Source organism: Moschus berezovskii, chromosome 17 (genome assembly GCF_049115385.1).
Source record: "Moschus berezovskii isolate FMDL1 chromosome 17, NW_MosBer_1.0, whole genome shotgun sequence".
Lineage (NCBI taxonomy): Eukaryota > Metazoa > Chordata > Mammalia > Artiodactyla > Moschidae > Moschus > Moschus berezovskii.
Window position 1 is genome coordinate 26,190,450 of NC_142476.1, and position 26,661 is coordinate 26,217,110.

Consider the following 26,661-nt stretch of genomic DNA (forward strand, 5'->3'; position numbering starts at 1 on the left):
CACCCAACGTCATACAGCTGGTTCACTTCTCTGTCTTCTAGAATTGGGACCAAAATTCAGGTCTCAAGACTCCTACGCCAAAAGTTTCCCCATGGTAATTATATAATTCTTTGAATCACAAAAAAACTTTTAGACCAGAGACATAGGAGCAGAACTAGAAGAAATAGTTTGTTGATTTTATCCAGGGCTGTGGATCCACAGGACTAGAATTGGAGCCTCAGGATCTGAAAAAAAAAAAAGGAGTGATGTGTGTGCAGAGCTGAAATGGTGGACCCTGGGACTGTGGTATTGCTGTACAAGAGAAGTTGAATGACTTAAAGTAAAGGATAACGAAGAGCAAGGTGAAGTGGAGCACAGGATGAGGTAGAATGGTGGTTGTAGAAGAACTGGGAGGATGGTTGAGTTTATGGTCATGACAATGGGCTGTTGATGTAAAGTGGAGCAAGTTGGTTACTGGCTAGATGGTCCTCGGGGACCTTGAAGTCGCTCAGGGTGATGCCAGAAGGGAGGAATCAAAAAAGGTATTCAAGTTCTCAGGAACTGTGGGAAAATAACAAATCCCTAGAAAGCAGAGGTGTGGGGAACCTTGAGGGGTTATTTATAGAATTATGGAGATGTGTGTCTATTCTGTGACAGATGATACGTTTCTAAATTCTAATTTTCAAATTTTTTCAGGGAAAACTGAGGCAGCCATCAAAAACTTCAGTCCCTACTACAGTCGCCAGTACTCTGTGGCTTTCTGCAATCACGTACGCAGTGAAGTAGAACAGCAAAGAGATTTAACATCACAATTTTTGAAGACCAAGGTAACCCATGGACATTTGGTTTCCATATTTCTCCCACTAAGAATGGTTAATAGCTCATGATATTTCTGAAATAAGCAATAATTTGTGTGACAGTTTAAAAAATCTGTTCTCAAATCATGCTCAAAAAACTATTTGCCCGGAAGTTAGAACATATGATTTCTTGTTGATGGTGCAATCCATATTAAAAAGAAAACAAGCATGATTTCAATTTTATTATCTTTTTCCACAATGATGCTTTGATGTCAGGAAATCTGACTTGCACTGATGAGGTTCAGTACAAAAAATGTCATAATTTCCGTGCCTCATACTTCTGGCATTTTTATTTTGGTCATTGATCAAATGTGATTTTATCTTCTGAACTGTAGTTTATTCTTTCTCCTTTGCTCCACTATAGTAATTATCCACAGCCTAAACAAATACTTATTAATACTATGTACCAGGCCCAGGGGCTACCCAGGTGGCGCTAGTGGTAAAGAGCCTGCCTGCCAATGCAGGAGACAAGAGACATGGGTTCAGGACGATGGCCCTGGAGGAGGGCATGGCAGCCCACTTCAGTATTTTTGCCTGGAGAATCTCATGGACAGAAGAGCCTGGTAGGCTACAGTCCATAGGGTTGCAAAGAGTCAGACACGACTGAAGCAACTTAGCATGCATGCTTGCTCACCAGGCCCTATTCTAAGTACTGGAGAACAAAACAAATTTTCTTCTTTCCTGTAAATATTCAAATAGAAGAAAGACAATAAATAAATAAATGAATATCAGGTGATATCAGGTAATAAGAAATGCTATCAAGTAAAATAAAGCAGGAGTCACGAATATTTCAGAGAAGCCTTTTGTGGAGATGACATTTGAGCAGAAACTAGAGTGAAATAAAAGAATAGGCTCTGTGAGTATCTGTGGAAAGTGTTCCAAGCACATGGAACAAAATTGCAAAGATTTTACTGCAGTTAAAAGCGCAGCAGGAAGGCTGGTGTATTGAGAGCCATGTGAGTGAGGGAGGAGAATTGAAAAGGAATACAGAGTGACTAATAGAAGCCAGATCATCTAGGACCATAGACCACAATAAGGGTTTTTATTTTAAGTGCGATGAAGTTGTTGGAGGGTATGGAATACAGACTGACTTATAATTTAAAGTGATCTCTCTGGGTTTTCTGTAGAGAATAGACTACAGGGAGGGACATGAGAGGGAACTGGAAACTGGCAAGAAAGTCACTGTAGCAGTCCAAAAGAAGGATGATGCAAATTGGACTAGGGTGGCGATGGAAGTTGTTGTGAGAAGACTCCAAGTCAGAGCTGACTGAACTTGCGGATGGGTTGGATATGAGAGAACAGAAGAAGAGAGAAATCAGTGATGACAGCTTTCAGCCTGAGCAAATAAGCAGCTGGACTTGTCTTTTACTCAGGAGAGTCAGAGGTGAACGGGGTCCTAAGTTCACTTTTGTCCATGCTATGTTTAAGATACTTATTTGACATGCACCTGTGGAAACATTGAAATTGATAGTTAAATGCTCTGATTTGGAGCTCAGAGGAGAGGTTGAGGCTGGAGAACAGAAATTTGGGATTTCTTCGCTCCTAACTGGTAATAAAGTCATGGGACCTAATCAAGGGAGAGTGTAAACAGAAAAGGAGAGGTTCCATGACCAAGTTCTGGCCCCTTCAACATTTGGAGATCAGAAAAAGGAGAAAATTCCAGCAAGATGGACTGAAAAAAAATAACCATGGAGTAGGAAAAAAAAATCAGGGAAGTGCAATGTGCCTGAGACAAATAAAGAAGGAATTTCAAGAAAGGGTGAATGATAAACAGGTCCATTACTGCTGCAAGTTGACCAGCAGATTTAGTGGCATGGGTTTGCAGAGATAACTGATTGTCATCCCCAGAAAACAATTATTGAAAAAATTTATGGAGTTTGATAAAAGTGAAAATTCTGGTCCACATCCCCAGAGACTCTTATATAATAAATCTAGGGTGAGCCCGTATTTTCAACAAGCATATCAGTTGATTTAAGTGGCCCAGTTTTAAGAAGTGCTGTGCATAACAGCTATAAAGTTATGCTTATATATGGTTTCAGTTTCATTTAAAGAGGAGAGTGAGGGCCTCTTTTACATGTTAAGGAGTCCAGGTAGGAGAGTACCTCATCATCCGTCTCAATACCCTGAAATTTACCTTAGAAATTCCACCCGAGTGGATTTTTAAAATGATGAGCATATCTGTCTTCTCTGTATGCTTCGTGTAAATTTTGCTTGAGAGTGGAGAGACGTTTCTAAAGGGACTATGATTTTCTTTCATTCAGATATAGTTGGCTTACAATATTGTGTTAAAGGCACTATAGTTTTTTCTCTGTTTTAATTCGTGTTTTAACTGGAGGAACGTTGCTTTACAATGTTGTATTGGTTTCTGCCTTGCAACAACGCAAGTCAGCCATAATTCCACATATGTCCCCTTCCTCTTGAACCTCCTCCCCTTCCCCTCATCCCGCCTATCTGAGTCATCACAGAGCACCAGGTTGAGCTCCCTGTGTTATACAGCAGCTTCTCACCAGCTCTCTGTTTTATGGGGCTTCCCTGGTGGCTCATATGGTAAAGAATCTGCCTGCAGTGCAGGCGACCTGGTCGATCCCTGGGTCGGAAGATCCCCTTTACACATGATAGTGAATATATGTCGATGCTGCTTTCTCCATGTGTCCCACTCTCTCCCTCCCGCACTGTGTCCACAAGTCCATTCTCGCCATCTGTGTCTCCATTCCTTCCCTGAAAATAGGCTCATCGGTTTTTCTAGATTCCACGAAAGAACGAATTTGAGTCAGTTCTAGTGAGGTGGATGAACCCAGAACCTGTTTTACACAGTGAAGTAAGTCAGAAAGAGAGGCACTATAGTTTATGAATACCATGATTGTAAAGTCAGTGACACATGAAAGACAAGAGGCCCATTCCTATATTTTGAGATAATGTATGAGGGAGGATGAGAATTATCCCTTACACAGTTAGCCCAGTAGAGACCTATCTAGGAACCTAAAAGGGACTTCCCTAAAGCATATATATCACCAGCGTAATTAACGCGAAATCCACAAACCTTTAAATTGAAGAGATAGAATGAAGGTTTGCTGACTTGACTGCTTGTTCTTTAACCAGAGAGCAAACATGATCTCTTTGAGGAGCTTGGAGGTAGGTTAAGTTTTGTAGCCTGGGTCCCCAGAGCTTTGTCTTTGGGAAAACCACTGAGCATGAACTATTGAGGCAGCCACTGAAGGTTGACAAATAGGGGAACAGCCTGTGAATGCCCCTGTTTTTTCAGGAATTAACCCTGAGGCATATTCAGGATGCTGGGATACATGTTCACAACTTACAGCGAACCACCTCTCCCTCTCTTCCACAGAGTGTAGGAAGAATTTATTAAGTACCACACATATGCAAGGCGTAACCTTGGTACTATAATCCCTTCTACCATATGCTTCTGTTCTTGGAGGATAATGGAGGGAATGCAGATTACAAAGTTATCAATAAGACAAATATTTGCATTTGGTCAGGAGAAGTAGGAATGGGAAATGTGGAGGGAAGTGGGGGAAACAACAGTTTCCCAAGGATCTCAGCACCAGATAGTTTCCAAAAATATTCCTTGAAACACGGCGAATAGACAGTGATAGCAAGATATGCCATCTTTTGTTGCCATGGTTAATTGTATTCATCTTCTTTAAGCCGCCACTGGAGCCTGGGACTGTTTTGTATGAAGGAGAACTGTCACAGTTTGCTGAGGACATAAAGAAATGGAAAGAGAGATATGTTGTGGTTAAAAATGACTTTGCTGTGGAAAGCTATGAGAACAAAGAGGTAAGACATTTCCTTGTTCCTGCTGGTCCTTGCAGTCCTCTTAAATGTTGTCTGGGTTGATCAGCATGCCCTGTTCTTTGAGACGGACTGATTCAGTGTGCACTAACGGATTCAGGTATTCATTTCCGTCAACAGATCCTTACTGTGGGTTATAGTAGGTTCTAGGCATATCGCTGTAGAGCACACAGATGCTTGCACTCTGGTGGGCAAGACAGACTTTGAACAAGTAATTACAAGTGAGTGTGAACAGGGAAGGCTCTACTGAGTGACCAGTGCAGGAACCTTTCCCTGTAATCACTGGGCTTCGAGGGCTGTCCCAGTCACCTCCGACAGCTCTCCTCTCTGCTCTGCGTCTCTGCGTCTTCCCAGTCTTAAGCCTCCTGTGTCGCCAAAGAATTATTTATTAAGATTGTGTTTGGATTTGCACGGGTTCCTAAAACTTCAGAACATTTCACACACTTTATTCCATTTATACTTAATGGATTTTTTTCACTAGTTTTTTCCTGCTTATCTCATTCTTTTCCTTGTTTGTAAAATGTGTAGAAAGCGAGGTAACATATGTAAAGGTGCCATAAAGGTAACATATGTAAAGATTTTATTGGCTCCCATGTCTTTCCCCATCAAGGGTGGTAATGTGGTATAGATGAAAGAACACTGGGCAGAGAATTTGGAAAACTAAAGTTGAGCTCTGGCCTCCGTTAAACTAGAATATGAGGCTGAATGAGCCCACTGATTCCTTCGAGATCTCATACAGGACGCATATTCAGAGAATCAGTCAATAGATTCTCAAGTTCCCTTTGAAATGAATAGTGACTGTTTATGGATTAAAGGTAGTAACCAATTTAAAACACTACTCTCTTGACTCTAAGTTCAAAACTAGTCAAGTCATCCTCTACAGATACTCTGAGTAATCACCTCTGATGCTAAACCGTTAGGAAGAGGCTTCAGGCTGACAATATGTTTCCTTCCCATTTCTGATGGAAAACAGAAATAACATGGAATGCAAACTTATTATACCACTTCCCAGGCATACTCATACTGCTTTCTTGAGTAGTCTTATTCTTTCTAACCTTCATTAAGCTAATAGCTTTTCTGGTTTCTCTATTTTAGGATTTTATTTAACATTTGATTTGCTGTTTGAAGCAAATGATCAACACAATGCAAATAATAATGATAATTACAACAAATCACTTTATATTTTGTGTGTCCCACTACATCATTCTCTCAGGGAAGCTTAAGAAGAAGCAATGTAGTGTAATGGTTAATATTTTGCACTTTGGACCACACCTTTTCCAGTTTCTAGATATGTGTGTCCTTGCATAAGTTATTAATCTCCGTGAACCTCTGTTTTCTCATCTGTAAAATGGTAAGCATGATTCTATCATCATGATGTTGTTGTGGGATTAAACACATGATGCACTGAAGCCCTTAGTGTATGGCCAAGTGCTAGCAGAGCCCAATATAGAGCAGCTGTTGGTATGACAACTAGCTAATGTAGAGGAAACACTCATGAACTCATTCTTGTGTTTATTAAGGTTTTCATCACATTTGGCAGTAACTGAAGTTTCATTTTGAATCAAATTTTGATTTTTTTCCCCCTTTTCATTTTAAGGTTAAAACTTGCTCCCTTCACTTACAATGCATGAACTATATTGCTTTCTTTGCTTTGCTCATAATTTTCAAGTGAAATTGTTCTAGTTGCTAAGATATGGTCACTGAGTTTGTTAATAACCAATTTTTTTTTAACTTGGAAAAAAATGCCCATGCAGTGTGCCATAGTTCCTCAAAGTTTTAATGATATCCTGTTTATTAATTACAAAAGGATTTTTTTGTGTTTTTTTTTTAATTACACCTAAGACCTGAACTGCCTCTTAAGGAACCTGTATGCAGCTCAGGAAGCAACAGTCAGAACTGTACATGGAACAACAGACTGGTTCCAAATAGGAAAAGGAGTACGTCAAGGCTGTATATTGTCACCCTGCTTATTTAACTTATATGCAGAGTACATCATGAGGAACGCTGGGCTGGAAGAAGCACAAGCTGGAATCAAGACTGCCGGGAGAAGTATCAATAACCTCAGATATGCAGGTGACACCACCCTTATGGCAGAAAGTGAAGAGGAACTAAATAGCCTCTTGAGAAAAGTGAAAGAGGAGAGTGAAAAGGTTGGCTTGAAGCTCAACATTCAGAAAACGAAGATCATGGCATCTGGTCCCATCACTTCATGGGAAATAGATGGGAAAACAGTGGAAACAGTGTCAGACTTTATTTTGGGGGCCTCTAGAATCACTGCGGATGCTGATTGCAGCCATGAAATTAAAAGACGCTTACTCCTTGGAAGAAAAGTTATGACCAACCTAGATAGTATATTAAAAAGCAGAGACATTACTTTGCCAACAAAGGTCCGTCTAGTCAAGGCTATGGTTTTTCCAGTGGTCATGTATGGATGTGAGAGTTGGACTGTGAAGAAAGCTGATCGCCGAAGAATTGATGCTTTTGAACTGTGGTGCTGGAGAAGTCTCTTGAGAGTCCCTTGGACTGCAAGGAGATCCAACCAGTCCATTCTAAAGGAGATCAATCCTGGGTGTTCATTGGAAGGCCTGATGCTAAAGCTGAAACTCCAATACTTTGGCCACCTTATGCGACGAGTTGACTCACTGGAAAAGACTCTGATGCTGGGAAGGATTGGGGGCGGGAGGAGAAGGGGACAACAGAGAATGAGATGGCTGGATGGCATCACCGACTCGATGGACATGAGTTTGAGTGAACTCCGGGAGTTGTTGATGGACAGGGAGGCCTGACGTGCTGTGATTCATGGGGTCGCAGAGTCGGACACGACTGAGCGACTGAACTGAACTGGACTGAACTGAAGATGGAATTGGAGAAGGCAATGGCACCCCACTCCAGTACTCTTGCCTGGAAAATCTCTTGGACGGAGGAGCCTGGTGGATTACAGTCCATGGGGTCGCTGAGAGTCAGACACGACTGAGCGACTTCACTTTCACTTTTCACTTTCATGCATTGGAGAAGAAAATGGCAACCCACTCCAGTGTTTCTTGCCTGGAGAATCCCAGGGATGGGGAAACCTCATGGGCTGCCATCTATGGGGTCAGAGAGAGCTGGACACAACTGAAGCAACTTAGCAGCAGCAGCAAGATGGAATTCCTGAGCAGTCCAGTGGTTAGGATTCCAGGCTTCCACCGTAGGACTGCAGGGGCCACAGGTTCAATCCCTGTTCAGGGAACGAAGATCCTGTATGTCACACAGTACAGCCAAAAAAAAAAACTTACACCTAAAAGTTATAAATTAAATATCTATAAACTGCCAATTCTTTTATCAAGAATCCAGTTTTGGGTGGTAATTGAGCGGGGGGGGCGGGGCGGGGGGAAATGAGCATTCTTATTTTCATTCTCAATTTCTGCTTCCTGGGGCTGGATTCGTCACCTTCTCACCACTGGGTCATTGACAAGTTATTTAACCTCTTTGAGTTTCACTTGTATCATTGATAAAATGGAGATAATGTCTAACTCACAGTGCTGTTTTCAGGATTAAATAATATAACATGTGTTAGATTAGATAACACAATTCAGATTTGAGGCCAGTCTGAACCAAACTGTTCCTAAACTTCCTTAACCTCAGATATGCAGATGACACCACCCTTATGGCAGAAAGTGAAGAGGAACTCAAAGGCCTCTTGATGAAAGTGAAAGAGGAGAGTGAAAAGGTTGGCTTGAAGCTCAACATTCAGAAAACGAAGATCATGGCATCTGGTCCCATCACTTCATGGCAAATAGATGGGGAAACAGTGGAAACAATGTCAGACTTTATTTTTTGGGGCTCCAAAATCACTGCAGATGCTGATTACAGCCAGGAAATTAAAAGACGCTTACTCCTTGGAAGGAAAGTTATGACCAACCTAGATAGCATATTAAAAAGCAGAGACATTACTTTGCCAACCAAGGTCCGTCTAGTCAAGGCTACGGTTTTTCCAGTGGTCATGTATGGATGTGAGAGTTGGACTGTGAAGAAAGCTGATCGCCAAAGAATTGATGCTTTTGAACTGTGGTGCTGGAGAAGACTCTTGAGAGTCCCTTGGACTGCAAGGAGATCCAACCAGTCCATTCTAAAGGAGATCAATCCTGGGTGTTCATTGGAAGGACTGATGCTAAAGCTGAAACTCCAATACTTTGGCCACCTCTTGCGACGAGTTGACTCACTGGAAAAGAGTCTGATGCTAGGAGGGATTAGGGGTGGGAGGAGACGGGGACGACAGAGAATGAGATGTCTGGATGGCATCACCGAGTCGATGGACATGAGTTTGAGTGAACTCCAGGAGTTGGTGATGGACAGGGAGGCCTGGCATGCTGTGATTCATGGGGTCGCAAAGAGTCGGACACGACTGAACGACTGAACTGAACTGAACTGAATCAAACTGTTCCTAAACTTTCTCAAGATCACACCGTTTTCAATTCTTCTCTCTTTTGCTTGCTGATATGCTTTTGAGCAGTTGATTAGTGGTTCTTACAAGAATGAAAACAGCCTTCTTAGACATACAGGAGTTTGTTTTGTTTGGGTTTCTTCAATCACTATCTTACTGATGCAGAATATGTTAATATTACTCTGACTTGGTGGCCCTTATCAACATTATTTTAGGTATTCCCAAGAGAACCACCGTGCCAGACTTTAGGTCCCACAGTTTTGTGGTTTCAATTCTCAACTTGCTTGTGCTTGTTAGTCTCAGTTTTCCCTTAACTTATGCCCTCCCATCAGAACACATACTTAATTTTATCTTATCTGTATGTCCGTGTGAGTATATCTGTTTAACCAGCTGCTTCGCTGCTTTTGTGATGCTCTGCAATCCTGATATGTTTCCCAAACAGCAGAGCGTTTTGTCTGCTGACCAGAATTATTCAGACGTCATGCTATTATAATTCCATCCTAGACCATTTTACTGAAAAACACCCTCATGTGTGAGGGCAAGTGATGGCATATTTTATCATTGTTACATTTTTATGCTTTTGGTAAAAATCCTTAGCAGCCATAATTACACTTGCGTGTCCCACAGTCTCATTAGTCATCAGTCTCCAAATATTTTGTGCTGTAAATATCTGTATGTGTCATCATCCTTGTGGTTATTAGAATGATTCAGGTGCTAGCATCTGAAATGATGAGTGTAGTGCGGAATTTCTAGAAGTTACTGAGATTACGTTTCTCTCCTTTGAGAGACATATCTACAGTGAATCTCCCTGAGATTAGAGACTCTGATTTATCATCTTGTGACCATTACACAAAAGTACTAAAGTACCCACGAGTAGCAAGTACGTAAACATTTTTTTCACCTTAGCTCCAGGAGGCACTGTGACCACGTCAGGTCAGTTAAAGCTCTACCCTGACCAAAGCAATCGCTCTGGTCTAGAGCTGGTCATAAGATCTTGCCAAAAAAAAAAAAAAAGCTACATTAATCAAAACAGCATGTTATTGGCACAAAAACAGACATATGGGTCAATGGAATAGAATAGAGAGCCCAGAAATAAACCCACACACTACAATCAATTAATCTTCAACAAAGGAGGAAAGAATATACAGTGGAGAAAAGACGGTTTCTTCAATTCTTTGTGACTCCATGGACTGTAGCACGCTAGGCTCCTCTGTTCTCTACTGTCTCCCAGAGTTGTCTCAAATTCATGTCCACTGAGTCGGTGATGCTATCTAAACATCTCATCCTCTGCCATCCCCTTCTCATTTTGCCTCCATCTTTCCCAGTATCAAGGTCTTTTTCAATGAGTTGACTCTTAGTATCAAATGACCAAAGTATTGGAGCGTCAGCTTCAGTATCAGTCCTTCCAATGAATATTCAGGGTTAATTTCCTTCAGGGTTGACTTGTTTGATCTGCTTGCAGCTCAAGGGACTCTCAAGAGTCTTCTCCAGCACCACAATTTGAAAGCATGAATTCTTCAGTGTTCAGCCTTCTTTATGATCCAACTCTCATATCTGTGCATGACTACTGGAAAAACCATAGCTTTGACTATGCAGACCTTTATCGGCAAAGTGGTGTCTCTGCTTTTTAATATGCTGTCCAGGTTTGTCATAACTTTCCTTCCGAGGAGCAAGTGTCTTTGAATTTCATGGTTGCAGTCACAGTCTGCAGTGATTTTACAGTCCGAGAAAATGAAATCAGTCACTGCTTCCACTCCCCCCTACCTGTTATTAATATTTACCATGAAATGATGAGACTAGATGCCATGATCTTAGTTTTTCGAACATTGAGTTTCAAACCTGCTTTTTCACTCCTTTCTTTCACCTTCATTAAAAGGCTCTTTAGTTCCTCCTGGCAATCTTGATTCCAGCTTGTGCTTCATCCAGCTTGGCATTTTGCAGGATATATTCTGCATATACGTTAAATAAGCAGGGTGACAATATACAACCTTCTTGTATTCTTTTCCCAATTTAGAACCAGTCCATTGTTCCGTGTCCGGTTCTAAGTGTTGCTTCTTGACCTGCGTACAGATTTCTCATGAAGCAGATAAGGTGGTCTGGTATTCTCATCTCTTGAATAATTTTCCACAGTTTGTTGTGACCCATACAACCAAAGGCTTTAGCATAGTCAATGCAACAGAAGTAGATATTTTTCTAGAATTTCCTTGCTTTTTCTGTTACCCAATGAATGTTAGCAATTTGATCTCTGGTTCCTCTGCCTTTTTTAAACCCACCTTATAAATCTGGAAGTTCTCAGTTCATGTGCTGCTGACGCCTAACTTGAAGGATTTTGAGCATAACCTTACTAGCTTGTAAAATGAGCACAATTGTGCAGTAGTTTGAATGTTCTTTGGCATTGCCCTTCTTTAGGGTTGGAATGAAATCTGTGCTTTTCCAGTCCTGTGGCCACTGCTGAGTTTTCCATATTTGCTGACATATTGAGTGCAGCACTTTAACAGCATCATCTTTAAGGATTTGAAATAACTCAGCTGGAATTCCATCACCTCCACTAGCTTTGTTATTAGTAATGCTTCTTAAGGCCCACATTACTTCACACTCTAGAATATCTGGCTCTAGGTGAGTGACCACACCATCATGCTTATCCAGGTCATTAATACCATTATTGTGTAGTTCTGTATATTCCTGCCACCGCTTCTTAATGTCTTCTGCTTCTGTTAGGTCCTTGCCATTTCTGTCCTTTATCATGTCCATCCTTGCTTGAAGTGCTCCCTTTATATCTCCGGTTTCTCTAGTCTTTCCCATTCTGTTGTTTTCGTCTGTTTCTTTGCATTGTTCACTTAAGAAGGCCTTCTTATCTCTCCTTGTTTTTCTCTGGAACTCTGCATTCAGTTGGATATTTTTTTCCCTTGCCTTTCACTTCTCTTCTTTTCTCAGCTATTTGTAAGGCCCCCACAGACAACCACTTTGTCTTCTGACAACCACATTTCTCTTTCTTTCTAATGGCTTTAGTCACTGCCTCCTGTACAATGTTATGACCCTCTCTCTATAGTTCTTCAGGCACTCTGTCTGCTGGATTTAATCCCTTGAGTCTGTTTGTCACCTCCACTGTATGATCATAAAGGATTTGATTTAGGTCATACCTGAATGGTCTAGTGGTTTTCCTTGGTTTCTTCAATTTTGCAAGAAGGAGTTTATGACCTGAGCCAGTCAGCTCCAGGTCTTGTTTTTGCTGACTGTATAGAGCTTCTCCATCTCCAGCTGCAAAGAATATAATCAGTCTGATTTCGGTATTGACCATCTGGTGATGTCCATGTGTAGAGTTGTCTCTTTTGTTGTTGGAAGAGGGTGTTTGCTGTGATCAGTGTGTTCTCTCAACAAAACTGTTAGCTTTTGCCCTGCTTAATTTTGTACTCCAAGGCAACACTTGCCTGTTACTCCAGGTATCTCCTGACTTTCCTTTTTGCATCCCAATCCCTTATGATGAAAAGGAAATCTTTTTTGTTATTTACAGGGTTTGTAGGTCTTCATAGAACCATTTATCTTCAGCATTAGTGGTTGGGGCATAGACTTGGATTACTGTGATGTTGAATGATTTGCCTTGGAAACGAACTGAGATCATTTTGTCATTTTTGAGATTGCATCCAAGTACTGCATTTTGGACTCTTGTTGACGATGATGGCTACTCCATTTCTTCTAAGGGATTCTTGCCCACTGCTGCTGCTGCTAAGTCACTTCAGTCGTGTCCGACTCTGTGTGGCCCCATAGACGGAAGCCCACCAGGCTCCCCCGTCCCTGGGATTCTCCAGGCAAGAACACTGGAGTGGGTTGCCATTTCCTTCTCCAATGTGTGAAAATGAAAAGTGAAAGTGAAGTCGCTCAGTCATGTCTGACTCATAGCGACCCCATGGACTGCAGCCTACCAGGCTCCTCCGTCCATGGGATTTTCTAGGCAAGAGTACTGGAGTGGCTTGCCATTGCCTTCTCCGTTCTTGCCCACAGTAGTAGATATAATGGTCATCTGAGTTAAATTCACCCATTCCAGTCCATTTTAGTTCACTGATTCCTAATATATCAGTGTTCACTTTTGCTATCTCCTGCTTGACCATGACCAATTTACCTTAATTCATGGACCTAACATTCCAGGTTGCTATGCGATATTGTTCTTTACAGCGTTGGATTTTACTTTCACTATCAGATGCATCCAGCTCTGAGTATCCTTTCTACTTTGGCCCAGCCACTTCATTCTTTCTGGAGTTATTTCTCCACTCTACTCCAGTAGCATATTGGACGCCTTCTGACCTGGGGCTTCATCTTCTGGTGTCATGGTTTTTTACCTTTTCTTACTGTTCATGGGGTTCTCATGGCAAGAATACTGGAGTGGTTTGCCATTCCCTTCTCCAGTGAACCATATCTTGTTAGAGCTCTCCACTATGATCTGTCCATCTTGGGTGGCCTTGCATGGCATGGCTCTTAGCTTTATTGAGTTATACAAGCCTCTTTGCCATGACAAGGCTGTGATCCATGAAATCAACTATACTTCAGTTTAAAAAGAAAAAAGGGGGAGCATTTTAAGATTTAAAAAAAAAGGAAAAAAGGGCTGGGATTGGTTGACTCCTGACCTAAAATTCCCAGGGCACAGGCCCAGCTTCAGGTGCGGTTGGATTCATGGCTCCAGTGATATCAGAACTCAGTTTGTTCTTTCTTCCATCTGAAATCTTTGCCTTCATTCAGCCTAGCTTCCTTACCAGGCCCAAATCTCCATGGTCAGAAACCTTCAGACTTCTCCATAGTAACAAGATGGCAGCCCAGTGTCCTGTCCTCACCTCCTCTCAGAGCTGAGGATTTCTGTCAGTCTCACTTGCATTCCTGAGGCTCACTATGATTGGATTGAATCAGGTCATGTGATCATTCCTGACCCAGTTGCTGCATCCAAGATATAACCAGTGGAAACTGTAAGAACCTTTCTTGCTGACCTTAACACTCACTCTTGATTGGACATGCTGAGGTCATGTGCCCTTCCCTGTCCCAATCACTACAGCCAGAACATAGCCAGTGAAAAGTGTAAGAGCCTTTCTTTCTTTTTTGGTACTAGAGCAAGTCCTGATGTTTCCTAAGACAGAGGCTTCTGGTGCAAAATATAATTTTTGTATAAATGGCTCATACTCAATGATATAGTGTGGGAGTTTCTATCTCTGAGTGTATGGTGTCTGGGTTTGTCTATTTCTAATATTCCTGATATTTCCCAAAAATCCAATGAGGAAACAGTCTACTCATTTTTGCCTTTCCTTTCTTAGGCCTATCAGAAAAGAGCTCCCCCTAAAAGCCGAATTCTTCCAGCTGGTGGCAAGGTGCTAACCTCAGAAGATGAATACAGTTTATTATCTGATCGGCATTTCCCTGACCCTATTGGTGAGTTACTGAGCATTTCTTCCCAAGACAAAATTCCTAAACATGTTCTGTTTAGTTAGACCAGTGCTTCTCAAGTGTGGGGCTGGGGGAATTTCACTCTCCAGGGACATTTGGCTGTATCTGGAGATATTTTTGGTCATCACAACTTGGGAGGATGGTGCAATAGACATTTAATGAATAGAGGCCAGTAATTCTTGCTAAATATCCTACAATGCACTGAACTGTCTTTGACAGTGAAGAATTATCTGGCATTAAATATCAATAGGGCAAGGTTGAGGAACCCTGGGCTAGACACACATTCTCCTTAGGCAAATGGAAGATATAATTTCTCTAATTCAGGTAAACCTTGTACCACTTCTATTACTTTAAATCATATTTGGTAATACACAAGTCAGTCACTGTGTTTCTAGCATACAGAAAATGTACCGTTGGTCAGATACCTTGAGGCTTTGGAATATATTGCAAGCTTCACACAGGACAGCAAAAATAAATATGTCGGGCCCAGTCTGTGAAATGTACAATCCCATCTTTCAGTAAAACCTGTCAGAGAACGTTATTTTTCTAATTTTAGAATGATTTGCAATAAAATATCCTAAGTTAACAAAATCCTTTTAGTAGGCATTAGACATTAGAGTAATAACTCTTAGGTACTATGTAAAAAAGCATTACGTTAATTAGGATATCTATAAATAATAGCTGAATACCGCTGTAGAAAGAGCGTTGAACTGAGAATTCGAAGACTGGGTTTTCCTCTGGTTCTGTGACACGTATCAAGCATTTCCTTAGCCATTGCTGAACCTCTTTGAATTCTCTTTCTCCCAACTCTAGGGACTTGAAATTGAAAATCTAGGAGGTTATTACCAACTCTAACATACTTTCATTCTCATTCATTTCACTTTTTCCATGCCGAGAGTGTAAGGGATAATATACAGACCAAATAGAGCGTTTCATAGAGATTCATGAACTGTGGATAATGTGATAACTCCATCTGGCTTTGTGTAAATCAAAGCACACAATAATTAGTTTCTTGAAGAGAGTCCTGGTTCTTATTAATAGGTGTGATCATTTCACTTGAATTTATGGGGAAAAATGTAAAATAATTTTATCAATTGTTATTTCAGTGCTGAATGCTTAATGTAGTGTTTTTAATAACACTATTATAGGATTAGTATATGAACCATAAACCTAGATTAACAAACTCTTACTAAGTAATTCAAGCTAAAACAACACTTTATGTGTACTATATGTACTATTATATTTTCTTTTAATGTCTACTTACATGTTATCTTGCTCTGGAGTGGCCCCTAGAAATGGGGATACTAACATGTTGACTCTTTAGAACCTCTTAAAAGAACTTTCCAATGAAATCAGTCAGAGCAGATAATACATTTATTGATTTATTGATGAGATCAAATCGGAAGGAATGAAAAGGAATAAAAACACCAGCCTGGGTAACTACAGCCGCTTGACCCAGAACTTCAGACTGGGTGTTTCAGTGACTCTTTAAATTGTATGTTGTGGCCTTCTCAGTTTAAAAATAGAATATTCTAGAGGAGATCATTTGTGATATCCTTGTAACTCGGAAAAAATGCAGACTGGAAAAAATGGCATCTGGAAAATTATTGTAAGAGGTTAAGTTAGTTGTAACTAGAGGACAATAGAAATGAATTTTATGGGGCTTGCTAAAGTTTTGAAATGTAAAGGGTGAATGTTGCTTTCAATTGTTTATACAATATTGTGACATCCTGGAAAGGGCAAAGAGTGTTGTTTCACAAACTGTGATTGCTGTGTGATTCTAATTTTATTGAAAAGAATAAAGGCACCATAAAGACTGGAGGAATTAACTCCACTTGAGAAAAAGCACTAAAGGGTTTATCAACATGGGTCTTCTTTACACAGTGGTTGGCCAAAACTTAGTGGCGTCGGCAAACCAAACTGCAGTGGAGGCTGGAAATGTAGTCTTTGGTCTTTGCAGGCACTTGCTAAACTAAAAATCAGGGATTTCATTACTGAGAAAGAGGAGAGGACAGAAATGAGTTACAGCCAGAGGTCTCTGCTACAGTATTCGATCATTTATTCATTTGTTGGCATTCGTATGCTGATTCATTCCTTGGTATTTTGCTTGGGACTGGTGAGCTCAAGATTGTGCTCCCAACAAGTTCAACTTTATTAAGTTCAGAAATGGAACTCCCATGCATGCCCCAGGAAATCTATTCTATATCTAAACCAATCTCAGCTTGCCGGTAGCAAGACTCTGTTCTGCAGCTTTCCTCATGGTTATGATCCATTTCTTGGTATGCCCAGTGCTTTCAGTTGCCTGTTACTAGGTCCCTCTCCCCTTGCTTCCTTTGAGATAGTGCCCATTATGTGGGCAGGGAGCCCAGAATTCATTTTTCCTTCTGCTTGTTTTCCACGACTCGAGAAACAAGCTGGGGCTCATCTAAATGAATGCAATATCATAGAAATGGAATGATCTGAGTAATTGTGTGGCTCAACTTGAGTTTCTTGGAATTGATTTTGAAGAAAGGGCTGAAAGTTCTATTGTTTAAGGCTTTAAAAATTTCCTAGGACCACATAGCATATTTATTCATTTAACAAACTGTAGTACAACATCTACTAGGTTTGTGTGCTATGAGTGGAGCATGCAGAGATACGTACGATGGAGCCTGCGTCTTCAAGGAGCTCCAGGGCAGTGGTTCTGCCTCTGGGGAGGATTAATTGGAGGTTGTTGTTTGGTCGTTCAGTCATGTCCAACTCTAGCCTGCCAGGTTCCTCTGTCCACGGGATTCTCCAGGCAAGAATACTGGAGTGGATTGCCATTTCATTCTCCTGGGGCTCTTCCCAACCCAGGAATCAAACCTGGGTCTCCTGCATTGGCAGGTAGATTCTTTACCTCTGAGCCACTGGGGAAGCCCTAATTGGAGGAGGGGGAGGCTTATCTCACTTAATGTCCCTCACTCTGAGTGTGGGAACCAGACACAAACATAGATCATTACATTTTGGGAAGACAAAGTAGGGAGCACCCTACTCTGTCTCTGGTGGCAGAGGGTGGTGCCAACAAAGGCATCCCAGAGGAGATGGCTTTTGAACTGAGTTTCAAAGGATGAAAGAGTTTTCTATGCAAAAGTATGATAGAAGGAAAGGAGGAAAAGGAAGCATGAACTGCAGAAGCAATATGCAAAGTCACAGGAAGGATGACAATACCTCCCCCGAAACCAACCCAGAACAGGGCAGGCACCAACGCTCAGAGAGAGAGATGGAGAAAAGGGGCAGAGGAACCAATAAAAGTGAAAAGGGGCAGCGATATTTAAAAAGCATGAAGGTCACGCTCCTGGAAGTCAAGGGAAGAGAATGTTTTCAAAGGAAGGGGTAACTGGCTGCAACAGATAATTTCCGATCAGGTTGAAAGGGTGGGTAATAAAGAAGAAGCTGTAAGCCGGCAGTCAGAATGACATTAGTGACCTAGGCCGTTTGATTTGGGGGCCGGTGAAGAAGGAACACGTCTAGGGTGAAAATAGGAGTTGATGGCATCAAAGCTGCACATGCTGGTTTGGCAGTGACGGGGGGACGGGAAGAGAGTGGAGAGCAGAGAGCAGACCTGGTGAATCCGGAGCTGGTAGGGTGAGTGTCCAACAGGTGGACACAGTGGCAACCAAGGAAAGACCCAGCTCTGACTGTGGCTCATTCCAGGGGGGAAGCTGAGCTCGATTGTGTCTGATGACCTCAGCCGTCCCTGTGGATCGACGGTGAGGCTTCCTGCTCAAGTGAGGCAGGGGAAGCTGGTGGCAGGATGCAAGGGGAGCCTGGACTCTCCTTTTCCCCGACCCTGTGAAGACATTTCATACCACCTTTTCAGCCCATTGGCTGCCCCACAGCCTGAAGTAAGCTCTCACAGCCTGAAATAGGAATTTTAAGTAAGAAACACGTTTTAAGATGTCTTGGTGTTTTCCATGTTTCTTCAGCGTCCAGTGAGAAGGAGAACACACAACCCTTTGTGGTCCTGCCCAAGGAATTCCCGGTGTACCTGTGGCAGCCCTTCCTCAGACACGGCTACTTCTGCTTCCAGGAGGCTGCTAACCGGAAGAAGTTCAGTGCTCTCCTGAGTGACTGCATCAGACATCTAAATCATGGTACGGCACGGCTGCCCGCTGGTCCCAGCTGGGCTGCCTTTTCTCGGGTGGCCTGGTCAGTCATCTGTAGAATGATTTCTTGAAAGAGCCACAGATGGTGTTGCCTTGGGGAAGGAGAGGGAAGCTGAGTGAAGTGTGAGTTTTGTCCACAAAGGGCGCAGTCAATTTGCTAGCTGCTTAGTCAGGGCAGAGTGTGCTGTGTGTGTGTGTGTGCATGCTAAGTTGCTCAGTCATGTCCAACTCTGTGCGACAGCAGGGACTCTAGCCCGCCAGGTTCCTCTGTCCATGGGATTCTCCAGGCAAGAATACTGCAGTGGGTTACCATTTCCTCCTCCAGGGGATCTTCCCGACCCAGGAATCGAACCCTCGTCTCTTATGTCTTCTGCATTGGCAGGCAGGTTCTTTACCACTAGTGCCATCTGGGAAGCCCAGGGCAGCGGAGCCTCAGTGAAGCAGGACGTAAGTAGGTGTCTGAGGGCCCATGTAGGCAGAGCACCGTATTCATGTATACGGTTTTGAGTATAATGCCTCCTCCTCCTCTTCTGTCCTGATTGGTTTTTTTAATATTTATTTTAATTTTATTTTTGGCTGTGTCTTCATTACTGCACATGGGCTTTCTCTAGTTGCGGTGAGCAGGCTTCTCACTGCGGTGGCTTCTCTTGATGCAGAGCACAGACTCTAGGCATGTGGGCTTCAGTAGTTTTGGTGCTTGGACTTAGATGCTCCGTGGCGTGTGGCGTCTTCCCGGACCAGGGATTGAATCAGTGTCCCCTGAATTGCAAGGTGGATTCTTAACCACTGGACCACCAGGGAGGCCCCTGCCCTGACTTTAAAAAAATCGCAATGACATCAAGAATGAACCAGTTGTCCCTAAGAAAATCCTGGTCCTTATGACATTTCATTTTTCTCACTTTTATTTCTGAATTAGTTACTCAAAACTTTAGGGTACATAGGAATCACCTGGAAAACTTGCTGAACAGAATTTTTTGGCTCCACCTACAGATATTCACTGGGTCTGTGGTGGGGCCCTGATTTTGCTTTTCTAACAAACTGCCAAGGGATGCTGATACTGTTGGTCCACAGACCACACTTGGCGTGGCATTGCTTCAGACCATGTTGCCTCTATATACTGATTTAATTGTTATGTCTATAATAAAAAAAGACTGCTCATTCTGGTATGTGATATTTTTGAAAAGTTAATATGAATACTGGTTTTTCTGGACTCCACGAAGCCTTCTGTTACAGATAATTGAGCTCTTTGTCATTTGGCAGTTGGAAAGGTAACCAGTCAAATGTTATTGAGAGCTTACTCTGTGCGAGCCTCTCTAAAGGTATTAGGAACAGAGTAATGAACCATGCAAATTCCCTCTCTCTGGAGTCTACATTCAAACAGGAAGGAGGGACAAACACATGCACCAATTCAGAAGACAACTGGATGGTTGTCAAAGATATGTGTCACAGAGTAACCAGAAGTTGTTGCACAGGGAAGAATGGAGAAGGCTGGTCAGAGGAGGCCTCTCGGGGCAGGTGACGTTTGAGTTGAGTCACCTCATTCTTCTGTGCCTTTATTTCCTGATAAAACTAATTGCATTGTACACTTTGGAGAAGGAAATGGCTACCCACTCCAATATCTTGGTGGGAAAATCCCATGGACAAGGAACCTGGTGGGCTACAGTCTGTGGGACCACAAAGAGTCAGACATGACTGAACAGCTGAACACACACACGTATTGTACACTTACTTTAAAGTTCTGAGGTTTCTCTGAGAGTGTCAGTTCCACAGAACAGAAGTTGCTAGTGATGCTTCTCAACCCGTTCTTGATTTTAGCTGGTGCAGTGATAGGAGGCTAATGGAAAAGATAATGTCACTCTATTTTGCGATAGCAACTCTGAGTAACATTCGTCATAATACTGGCTCATAACTCATGTGGGACTTTATAGAAATGTTACCCTTATTGATATCTTGCCTTGTGGTTTTGATGTTTTAGAGAGCAAAGAATTGCCCAGCACTGCCTGCACCATCTTACTCAGTTCTTCAATTCACCTGCCCCTTTGTGTGCAGGGCCATGGTCTAGTATGAACATGCCGTTGGCACGGAACACAAGAACCATGAAGTTTCACTCAGCAGAGAATGTTCTCTACCCCGCCAGATGGGGCTGGCTTCATTCTCCCTCCATGTACATAATAGGAATTTCCCTGGGGAGTTTTTGGAAGCATTGTGAGCCTGCATTTAGAGTCCATTTATGGAAGATATCAGTCGATTCAAAACCCCACTCTGCTCTCCAGTATGTTATCAAAGGCATTGAGATAAAGAGGTCTAGTCACGTGGCCCTAGTTCTTCTGTGTCACATTCCTCTGTCCAGAAAACTCACTGAGGTTTTCTGCAGACTTGGCAGACCTTCCCGTGGCTCCTGTCAGAACCAGAGACCATCAGAACATTGTAGAAATCTGTTCTTGATGGCCATGGGCCAATGAGCCCATGGATCTCTCCTCTCCTGCCTCCGTTTCTTTGTTTTTGACCACACAATGTACCACTCATCTTTACTGAGTCACTTTTTTGGGGTTTCAATCTCTCTTTGTTATTCATTGTAGGATCTTGAGTAAACCATTCAGAGATTTCACAAACTCCCAGTTAACCATTATTTTTTTCCATAATTACCTGAAGACGTTAGAAATAGGTATCAAATGAATGCTGTGATAGGACCAGAAACCCTGAGGGGGCTGCGGAGAGCCTGCTGACCGCCATCCCCAGGCGACCAGAGTCTGGGCTGTACGCTGGTATTGTTGTCGATGGGTTCTCAGGCCAGCACGTGCCACCGCTGAGAATTAGGTCTGAGATATCCTAGCAGCTGATGCTGAGCCGCTATTGATCCATCCATTCACAGTCCTCAAGGATATTTTTTCCTCTAGTTTTATTGAGATATAATTGACATATAGTATTGCTATTAGTTTCAGGTGTACAACGTAATGATTTAATATATGGTCATTGTAAAATGATCAGCACGAGTTTAGTTAACACCTGTTACCTCAAGAAGTTAACAAAATTTTTTTCTTATGAGAGCTTTTAAGATCTCTTCTCTTAGCAACTTTGTAATATACAATACAGTATTGTTAACGATAGTCACCATCCTGTACAGTACGTCCCCTGATTTTATTTTATAGCTAGAAGTTTGTACACTGGACCCCCTTCATTCATCCTACCCCCATCTCCTCTGGCAACAACCAATCTGTTCTCTGCTTCTATGAGTTCAGTTTTTGTTTTTTTTTAATGATTCCACATGTAAGTGAGATCGTACAGTATTTGTTTCTCTCTGTCTGACTTATTTCACTTAGCATAATGCCCTCAAGAGATCTTTCAGGGAAGATCATCTCATTACCTTCAGGTAAGCTCCACCCAGGATTTCTGTCACTTGGCGGGATGGGAGGTGTCCCAGGATACCTCGCACTGTGCTTGAATCCCACCATACAGCCCAGACCACTTACCCTGGGAGTTCTGGGTTCAAACTGGTCTAGGTACCCATGTCCATTCATTCTGAATCTGGAACCACTTCTTCTGTTCCTCCTTATGGAGGGGGTTTATCCCTATTTAACCCTGACAAGGGCCTGATTACACCTTGCTCTTGGACAATAAGGCTATATTCCAAGGCGGGTAAGGACAAGTAGAGAGCTCTCTGCCCCTCTTTCCTTCAAGAGATGGTGCTTCCTTTGCATGCCTCAAAGATTATTTACATTCCTAAGGAGCACAGAGGTGTGTGTGTATGTGTGTGGTTGTTGTTACTTTTTAAATTTTTTACTTATTTAAATATTTACATATTTATTTATTTTTGGCTGCATCGGGTCTTAGTTGCAGCATGCAGGCTTCTCTCTAGTTGTAAAGTGCAGGCTTAGTTGTCCCACAGCATGTGGGATATTAGTTCTCAGTCCAGCAATTGAACCTCCGTCCCCTGCATTGAAAAGCAGATTCTTAACATCTGGATTACCAGGGAAGCCTCTATGGTTTTTATTTTTGACACTGTTTCATTGAGCAGGCATAAGAAAATTCCACAAGATAATCTTTAGCATCCCCCTCCAACACACTGGAGTAAATATCAAGCCCACTGTGGGAGGGGGTAAGGGGAGGAGAAATTTCCCCTTTGGCTGGCAGTTAAAATAACACAAGATAGATTAACGGTAGAAAACCAAATTTATAACCCGTGGATGGGGAGTTCACTTAAGTATGAAGAATTTCAAAGACAGCAAGATATGGTGAAATTTATATATTTTCTGGACTATGGAGAAGGAAGTGAGGGGTCTGAGGCTTCAAAGGGAAGTAAGGTAATTCAGGGTTCTACATTCATAGGAAGATAGAAGCGTTAATGTTTGGTGAACAAATGTTTGCTTGGCCATCCAAAGACAGTGAGACACATCCATCAACAGAGAAATGGATAAAGAGGATGTGGTACATATATATACAATAGAATATCATGCAGCCATCAAAATGAATGAAATAATGCCATTTGCAGCAACATGGACTAGAGATTGTCATATTGAGTGAGTAAGTCAGAGAAGCAGAAACGTGGTATGACATCCCTTATATGCAGAATCTAAAAGGACATGAACAGATGAACTTATTTACAAAACAGAAACAGACTCACAGAGAACGAACTTATGATTGCCAGGGGCAAGGAAGGGGAGCAGGGATAGTTAAAGAGTTTGGACTGGACGTGTACACACACTGCTGTATTCAAAATGGATAGCCATAGGACCTACTGTACAGCACAAGAAACTAACTGCTCAGTGTTGTGTGGCAGCCTGGATGGGAGGGGAGTTTGGGGGAGACTGGATACATGGATATGTATGGCTGAGTCTTTCTGCTGTTCACCTAAAACTATCACAACAGTGTTAATCAGCTATACTCCAATACAAAATAAAAAGTTAAAAACGACCGTGGGACACAGAGAACTTTGATCAAAAGGCTTTGCTAGGTTCCTCTCTGTCTACCACACCTAATACTTTACTATACTTATCTATGGTGATATCTTCTTTCTAGGACAGTCCTCCTACCTTAATTCTTTTAGTCAGCAAAGTGGAAGTTAAGAGGCTCTTCCTGAGTCTTTTGGGGCTTTGGTTGTTTTCAGCTCAAAATAATCCTCATACTAGAGTGGCACAATTTGGGGTGCCGCTACGTAATGAGTCCCATTATGTGACACGTGCCTAGAACAATTGCTGTCCTCTGTCCTTTTGGAATCTTACTGCAGGGCCTTTTCCCAGGTGGGAGAAGTCTATGGTTCTAAATGTCCACTGCTACAAAAATGGGTCTGACATAAAGCCAAGATGTTCTAAGACAGTCCCGTTGTCCAAAATTCTGTTCATAATTGTAGTTTGCAAAGTATGATCCTTGTAGTTACAGAGATGTTGTTATTGTTCAGTCACTCAGTCATGTCTGACTCTTTGCAGCCCCATGGATTGCAGCACACCAGTCTTCCCTGTCCTTCACCATCTTCTGGAGCTTGCTCAAACTCATGTCCATTGAGTTGGTGATGCCATCCAACCATCTCGTCCTCTATCCTTCCCTTCTCCTTCTGCCTTCTATCTTTCTCAGCATCAGGGTCTTTTCCAGTAACTCGGCTCTTCACATCAAGTAGCCAAAGTATTGGAGCTTTAGCTTCAGCATCGGTCCTTCCGATGAATATGCAGGGTTGATTTCCTTTAGGATTGACTGGTTTATCTCCTTGCTGTCCAAGGGACTCTCAAGAGTCTTCTCCAACACCATTGGAAAATATGGTCCTTGTAATTACAGAGATGTAGTTAAAACTATTAGCATATAGAAAGGGCTGTACACATGCAGTGTGGAATAATGATCATTATCAATGTGAGTCTGTCCTTCCAGCTCAGGAAAATCATTCCTTGGCATAAGAATTTTCAGGAAGGGGGAAAAGTGTTCCTGGCAGGAGGAATAGGATTTGCTGGGGCTGGAAGAGAGTCAAAGCATAGACTATTAGAGGAACTAAAAGAATTGCATGTGGCTGATGCTCAGAGAGAAGAGAGATGCCAAGTGAGGATGGAGAGATGGAGTCAGACTATAAAGGGCTGTATAAAGCATATTAAGGGATTTGCACTTGATTTGAGCACCAATTGGAAACCATTGAAGGGTTCCAAGCACAGAAGCAAGTCAGTCATATTTTCACGCTAGAAAGGTCACACACACTGGCTGCTGTGTGGGCAGTGTGGATGGAAGGTAGCCACTGGGATGCCAGGAGGCCACTTAGGCAGCTTTGGCAGGCAACAGATAGGGGTAGCTTGCACCAACGAGGCAGCTTGCCACAGTGGAGGTGGCAAGAGGTGGCTGAATAAGAGAGATATCCAGAAGTAGAATCAACAGAACTTAAGGCTAGATCATGTGCAGCGTGAGGCGGTGGGAGAACCCAAGGAAGGGCTTCAGGTTTCTGCCTTTCTCTGAGACGGGCACCTTGTGTGAAAGAGGAGCAGGCTTCAGTGACTTCCCTGGTCAGCCAGTGGCTAAGCCTCCACGCTCCCGGTGCAGGGGGCCTGGGTTCAACGCCTGGTTAGGGCAATTAGATCCCACATGCCCCTATTGAAAGATCCCAAATCTTGCAACTAAGATCGAAGATCCTGTATGCTGCAGCTAAGACATGGAGCAGCCAAATTAATTAATTAATTAAAAAGAAAAAAAGAGGAGCAGTCTCCAGGGAAAGTTTGTGTTCAGTGTTGCAGGTGTTGAGCTGGGGAAGTCTAGGATCATCCAGGTGAGAGAGTCTTGTAAATGGATGCCTAGACAAGGCTGGAGAGCAGGAGCACAGTTCCGAGTGCAGACACAGGTGGGAAGTCAGCAGCCTGCATGTGGTCATCGAAGCCACAACTAACCTCGGAGAGAGGGTGTAACTTTTAAGCTCCTAGAAGACAGAGGAGAAGCCATTGGCTGAAGGCCTGGTGCCTGGTACAGGCTCTGCAAATACATCCACCCTCCATCCTCAGGTATAGTTGCAAATATGCCCATGGAGGGCAAAGTATGGGGAGTGTGTTGAGGTAGCCTGCGGATGTTTACACCCCAAATCTGTAAACATTAATGCAAAATAGATGGGTGATCTCGTGTTAAATATTAACTTCACTCACTACATGGATCTGTGATTTTACCATTGAACATTTAAGCAACGTGTTCATTAGGAATACCAAGTCATGTGAAATTCAGTAACTCATTTAGGCTCTCTGACTCATCCACGCAATTGCCAATGTCTCTTCTGTAGTTTATTTCAAGTTCACTGCTACCAACCTGCTTTGGACTCATAAAAAACATTCTAAGAGGCTTTCAGTTGATTTTACTTTTCCCAATTACCTCCATCTCCTTTCACGTGTAATGGTCGGATAAATCATACTTAAACACAACTGTTTTTATTAAAAGCCTTCAGCGGCACTGCCATTTTCAAAAAAATGAAACACTTTATTCCAAAGAGACTGGTTGTGTGTGCCTGATTTCCTCCTCTTCTCAAGTATAAGCTTCCTCTCCCCCAACCTTGCTGCCTTACCCCACCCACCTGCTTTTAATGGAAGCTTTACCTAGACGTTTTGGACCTTCTCATACACGTGAAACACTCACTCCTAAGCTCTTCACATTCTCTCTTGCTCCTTTAAGAATAAGCTTCAGACTGACCCCTGCCATGAGGGCCCCAAGAATAACTTCACTTGTGCCTATTGTCTGTTCCAGTGATTGGATGCTTACTGCGTTCTGCCTCACGTTATTCATTTTCATGTCTGGTGTCCTAGTTCTCTAACTCGACTGTAAATTCCTAAAGGTAAATCTTGTATCATCCTGTGCCCCTCTGTGTGCATGCGTGCTAAGTTGCTTCGGTCGTGTCTGACTCTGGGCAACCCTATGGACTGTAGCCTGCCAGGCTCCTCTGTCCATGGATTCTGCAGGCAAGAATACTGGAATGGGTTGCCATGCCCTCCTCCAGGGGATCTTCCCAACCCAGGGATCGAACCCACGTCTCTTACGTCTCCTGCATTGGTAGTTGGGTTCTTTACCACTAGCTCCACCTAGGAAGCCCTTGTATCCT

At 42.6% G+C, this 26,661-nt stretch overlaps 1 protein-coding gene across 1 annotated transcript in view; it reads left to right on the forward strand.

Moving 5' to 3' along the window:
- The window catches only part of NIBAN1 (niban apoptosis regulator 1), a 182,140-nt gene that overhangs the window by 79,527 nt on the left and 75,952 nt on the right, over nucleotides 1–26,661 (forward strand). Inside the window, exons 2-5 of the mRNA XM_055419109.2 lie at nucleotides 676–806; nucleotides 4,500–4,631; nucleotides 14,364–14,478; nucleotides 18,441–18,608. Of these exons, the coding sequence (XP_055275084.2) occupies nucleotides 676–806; nucleotides 4,500–4,631; nucleotides 14,364–14,478; nucleotides 18,441–18,608 (546 nt within the window). The remainder of the gene's footprint in view (nucleotides 1–675; nucleotides 807–4,499; nucleotides 4,632–14,363; nucleotides 14,479–18,440; nucleotides 18,609–26,661) is intronic.